The sequence below is a fragment of the Rhincodon typus genome, chromosome 3 (assembly GCF_021869965.1).
Source record: "Rhincodon typus isolate 14 chromosome 3, sRhiTyp1.1, whole genome shotgun sequence".
NCBI lineage: Eukaryota > Metazoa > Chordata > Chondrichthyes > Orectolobiformes > Rhincodontidae > Rhincodon > Rhincodon typus.
In genome coordinates, this window is record NC_063334.1 from 2,270,930 (window position 1) to 2,276,929 (window position 6,000).

The 6,000-nt window shown below is 39.0% G+C and overlaps 1 protein-coding gene across 3 annotated transcripts in view; it reads left to right on the forward strand.

Moving 5' to 3' along the window:
• The window catches only part of rassf6 (Ras association domain family member 6), a 47,332-nt gene extending 43,912 nt beyond the window's left edge, over positions 1-3,420 (forward strand). For 2 of the 3 annotated variants that reach the window (XM_048593252.1, XM_048593243.1), the window contains 2 exons: positions 33-206; positions 2,365-3,420. In XM_048593252.1, the coding sequence (XP_048449209.1) occupies positions 33-206; positions 2,365-2,440 (250 nt within the window). In that variant the 3' untranslated portion in view covers positions 2,441-3,420. The remainder of the gene's footprint in view (positions 1-32; positions 207-2,364) is intronic. The other variant, XM_048593257.1, reaches the window with a different exon arrangement.
• Positions 3,421-6,000: the final 2,580 nt, after the last annotated feature.

A 6,000-nucleotide genomic window follows, 5' to 3' on the forward strand; every position in this document is an offset into this window, starting at 1 on the left:
TCTTTTCCAGAAGTTTGCATTTGTTCCAACAGCCAACATTTCATTTGGAAGCCTGCATTTCTCCAGGGAAACTGTGTTTTTCTAGGAGGCTGCTTTTCTCTTCAGAGACTGTATTTGTCTGGCAGACCATCGCACCCTGATAATGATCTCCTACAACCTCTTCCGTCAGGCAGAAGATATGGAACCTTAAACGCATGCACCAGCAGGTTCGGGAACAGCTTCTTCCCAGCCATTATTAAACAGTTGAATGGAGTCCCTAGCCTCAAATAATGCTGATCTTGCTAACATTGATCTCGCCTAGCGCATGCCCTGTGCAATGTAACCTGTATGCCTCTGAGTCTTTTTGATCTGTACATCCTTGCTTACTATGATCTGCCTGTACTGCTTGTAAACAAAGCTTTTCACTGTACTTTGGTATGTGTCAGAAACAATGAACTAATCAATTAAGAGCTGCATTTGTCCAGGGAGGCTGGTCTACATTTTCTGACAAGTTGCTTATTTGCTACTCCTGTTAAGTCATTAATGAGCCTTGCTACCCTGATGAAGTTTTCCTTCAGCGGAAGATTAAACTTCTAATGCCAATTTTATACTGCTTAGATTACTGCTCAATTTCCTGTGGCATTGGAAAGAGATGGTCATATCTAAGCAGATCTGGACTTTTTGTCCTATACTTACATTGTACTTTTAACATGGATTTATTTAAAGCTTTTCATAGCTGATGTAAAGTCTGCTCAGAAGAGCAACTCTAAGTAAATCAGTGTCAAAGCACTTCACCATGGCAACCGCAACAATGCTAATACCTTACCCATACTGTTCTGCTCCCTTTGACAATGATCACCTCACCTCTCATCAAACTTCACTTCCAATTCCAAATGTGAGCATTGTTTGTGGCAAGGGTAAGTTAGGAGGCTATGAGTTATGTCACAGGGTGAGCATTGTGAGGATCAGGGATGTGAATATCAAAGTTAGAGGGATGAGCATTGTTGTGGGTGGGAAGGCTGCAGGCTGTCCAGAAACTGCAATGATAGATACATTCAAAAACTTTGCATATCAAAAGATAAAGCAGTCTGTCTTCAGTTTATGATGAAAAGGATTGCCTTTCTTTGCAGGAGTTATGGTTTGCCACTTGGACTACCAGTTCTACTGGTTGCTGTATTTAAACTGGAACCAGGACTGGAGAGTTCTATGGCTCCAGTGTGCAAGGCCAAAGACCTGGATTGCTGCACTCGTCCAGGAAGCCAATCTCATGCATGGATCCTGTTACCTTCAACTTTAACTTGCACTTACAAGCAGATAGCAAAGGCAGCCACTTGAAACCAACAGAACTATCTTTAAATATGCAGATTGGGGTTGGATGACATCATTAGGTCCCACGTTTAAGTTCAACTTTGACCTGAGTGAGGAAACCATGTGGGGTTTCTTTAACAAGTAAAAATCAAATGTGAAGAATATCAGGAAGTAGAAGAGGCCATTCAAGATATTGGCCCAGACTTTCAAATGTCCAGTTAATTGTTTCTGAAACGCAGATGGAGTTTTGCTGTGGGGACCCTGTGGATCAGAATTTCTCAGTTACTTTTGTGAGAAAAGGAGTGGAGTGGCAATCTCTGTGATTGCTACTCCTAGGAAACTTGGATAACTCAGGTTTTTGGAAGCTGAGCTTTCAGAACGCTGCCCTGATTTCCAGAAAATTTGGGTTACTTCCAACTGGACATTTTTTCTCTCCATTATCCCTACCTTTCTAAACTGTGAGATCCACTGAAACCCTAGTCCCTACAATTACCTGATGTGAATAAGGGGCTATACTTTTTGTAGAGCAGGAACTGCTTTGAGTTCTTTTATATTCTTACAGGCAAAAGTTAGCTAGCAGAACCAGGGGGCATATTTTTAAGGTGAGAGGAGAAAGATTTAAAAAGGACATGAGAGTTAACTTTTTTACATAGACAGTAGTTCGTGCATGGAACAAACTGCCAGAGAAAGTAGTGGCTGCAGGTTGTTACAATGTTTAAAAGACATTTGGGTTAGTTCATTAATAGTAAGGTTGGAGGGAAATGGACCAGGCACAGGCAGGTGGGACTAGTTTAGTTTGGGATTATGGTCAGTGTAGATTGGTTGGACCGAAGGGTCTGTTTCCATGCTGTGTGACTCTATTACTCTATGCTTTGGTCTCATTCCATTATGAAATGGTGGGAGTCTTTCAGAAACCAGCTCAAACTGCCCCAGTCATTAACACGCTTGCCTGAGGGTCTGATCTTCATTCTTGCTAAAATGAGAATTTAGACAGGTATCAACTTGCTTCATCTAGAAAACCAGAGAATGCCTATGTTGATGATTTAATGTAAGAATTCTAACTGTGCTCCATTTCAGATACAAAGTGGAGAAAAGGTCTTTGATCCAGCTTTTGCACAAACGGATGATGGTGAGGGCAGAAACTTCAGTTTAAGAAGCAGATCCTTCACCGAGAAATTAGATGTCTGTGTGCAGTGATATGTAACTGGAATCAATCATAGAATGCATAAGTGCCTCATTTTAATGGGAATGGCACACTTTAAAATGATGGAAAAGTTATGGCATGGAAACAGACCACTTGACCCATCATGTTTGCACCAGAACTATTTGTATTTAGTCTGACCTGCAATCATGAAACTATTGGCCCAGACCTTCCTCTGGACAAGCACTCTTCTTGTCATCGTGACATCTACAGCAGAAAAAGGGCACAGTGAAGTAAATCACTTATGACTTCAATTGAGTCACTCCATATTTATCAGGAACCTTTGTGCCACTCCACTGTGACCCTTATTGAACACTAAGGAAGCCATTATCATTGCACTGTCCCACTGAAATCAACATTCATCACAATTTTGCTGCATTTGAGCCACTTTTCATGGATATCACTCAGTACAACAAATAATGGGAGGTGATGGCTTGGCTCTGGAGTCATATTGACTATAACATATTCATTGAATTAGACTTTGATTTTTAAACGATGCTGCAAATGCCTGCAGCCCAAGCAACAACCTTTTTGTTTGGATACTCTTCCATGAATTGCTTTGAAATGTTTATCCACATTAAAGACACCATATAAATCCAGGTTGTTGTAACATTGCAGCAATGACTATGCTCCAAAGGTACCTTATTACCTTTCTTAGTGTTTTTCTTAGTAAAAGCTATCAAAGAATCATAAACTAATTACCATTTAGCTGCCTTCAGAGCTAAAAATAAAATCAATTTTAGAAAATATTCAATGGTCATTTTGTATTAACTTGCTTTATTAATTGACATTTCTTACAGCTCGTATAAATGCATGACTAATCAGTTACTTAAATAAGACCGTATAATTGAAACTTAGGATACACAATCCAAGCTACAATATTATGTATTTTATATGTTTTTTCTGCCATAAATAAAAAGTGAACTGCTCAATGAAGACTACAATAAGAAGCATTTATTTAAATGTGAAGACTGAATCTTGGTGGTCATGAAATTCAACTTCCAATGAAAACCTGAAGATTCTGTTTTTGCTTCAACAGGGACAATTCAATTCAATTCAGTAGAATTCCTGATTCTTTTCATTAATTAAGTCCATACGAAGAAATGTGGATAAAACTGTTAAAGGTTAGTTTTATCTTAAAAATACAGGTATACAAGTGGTAGATATTGTTTGATTAAGGGCTGAGTCAGCAGGGGTGCTTGTTTGCAATGGTATCTATCTCTGGGCAACAGGGTCTGGGTTCAAGCTCCACTTGCACTGGAGGTGTGTCATAACGTGTTTAAACAAGCCGATTAAAAAATCTGATGGGTTTTGTGGCACAGTGGCACTGTCCCTATCTCTAGACTGCAAGGTTTGTGTTTCAAGTTCTGGAGGTGTGTCAGAACATGCCTGGTTAGGGTGATTGTAAAAAAAATGTACCTAGGGAGTCAGGTTTTGAAGTTAATTTGATTTCACTGGTTTCTCAAAATAAGTGTAAACTGCGTCAGGTGGGACACTTGTTTCGTAGTTAGGAGGGGGAAACCGGTAACGCTGCATCCTGTGAATAAACATACCAACAAGGAAAAGATCGGTATATTGGATCTATTAACAATGACTTAATAATTTTCTACTGTGATGAAAACCCTTTACTGGGCATTGGGTGCACTGTCTGATTTATCATATTTCTCGCTGTGGTATTTTAAAATCAATTTTCTGGAACATTTGGGGTTCCTTTGCCACTGGAGGATTAGATGTAATGTTCTAACTTATGCCACTTGCTGCCAAAATTAGCAATGAAGGAAAATCTAGACTATTTTACTTTGTAACATTTTAATTTTTGTTTTTTTAAAATTTAGTTAAACAGCCAGTTAATATTTTAACAACACTGTATAATATAAGTATGTTTTCGAAAGTGTTAATATAATCCACAAAACATGCTGCTCGTATTAAACAAATCACTTGTTTCAGTGAATCATTACTGTGTAAATGGTTTAGTACCAGTTGATAACACTTGTTTTCTATCTCTAGCCATAGACCACTCAGGCCTGCAAGCCTAATCTGCCATTCAATAAGATCATGGTTAATTGGTTAGTATTTCAAAATCCACATTCTCAGCTACACGCAAGAATCCTCAATTCTGTTGTCTAACAAGAATCTATCAAGATCTGCCTTAAAAACATTTAATGACCCTGGCTCCACTGCCTTCTGAAGCGGAGTTCCGAAGTCACACAACCGCCAGGAAACAAATAAATCTCATCTTTATCCTGAAAGGTCTACTCCTAATTTTAAAACAGTACTCCTAATCTTGTACTGACCCACAATACGAAATATCCTTTCCACATCAACCTTGTCAAAGACCATTCATGATTTTATACACTTCAGTCAAAATTACTACTTGCCTCACAGTGTCCAGGAAGAGGGATAAAATCACTATTAATGAGACAGATATGGAGAGGACCCATAGACAGTAGCTTTGATCTTGCTAAAATTTAAATGCAGGAAATTTATGCTCATTAAACACTGGATGAATTGCAGGCAGTGGAAGGATTGATTGAGATACTATATGCAATGCTTGGATTTTATGGGATGTAGTGGATATCATAGACTCCAGACACCGTGCTGTATGACTCTATATTGGAGCAGAAGTAAGCCATTCAGCCCATTGAGTCTGCTCCACTATTCAATGAGATCACATCTGATCTAATAATCTTCAATTCCACTTTCCTGTCTTTTGCCTGTATAAATTAAAGAAAAGTGTCTATCTTAGCCTTGAACACACTTAATAACTCAGTCTCAAATAGCCTCTGTGGTAAAGGATTCCAGATTCACAATGCTTAGAGAAGGAACTCCTCCTCATCTCAGCCTTAAATCTGAGATAATGCCCTATGGTCCTAGTGTCTTCCACAAGGGAAATGACCTTTCTGCATCTACCCTATCCAGTCTTCTAAGAATCTTCTATGTTTTAATAAAAAGTTTAACCTTGCTGAATGAAGCTTTACTGTTTTAATGATATTAAAATTTCAGAATTAATGAATAGAATCCCTACAGTGTGGAAACAGGCCATTTGGCCCAACCAATCCACAAAGACATTCCAAAGGGCATCCTACCCAGACCTATCCCTATAACCCTGCATTTTCTAACCTACACATCTCTGAACACAATAAAAATCGAAAGAACTGCAGATGCTGCAAATCAGGAACAAAAACAGAAGTTGTTGGAAAAGCTGTGAAGAAAAAAATCAGAGTTAGCCTTTCGGGTCCGAAAGGCTAACTCTGACATCCCTGAACACTATGGGGATTTTGGGCGTGGCCAATCCACCTAACTTGCATATCTTCAGATTGTGGGAGGAAACCAGAGCACCTGGCAGAAACCCATGCAGACGCGGGGAGAATGTGCAAATGCCACACAGACAATCGCCCGAGGGTGGAATCAAACCTGGGTCCCTCCCTAAACATCTTTAAATAAAATTTCATATCTGTGGAATGTAAAATTTCTGCATGACAGTTAAAAAATTCCCTTATAAAGTTTGAGAT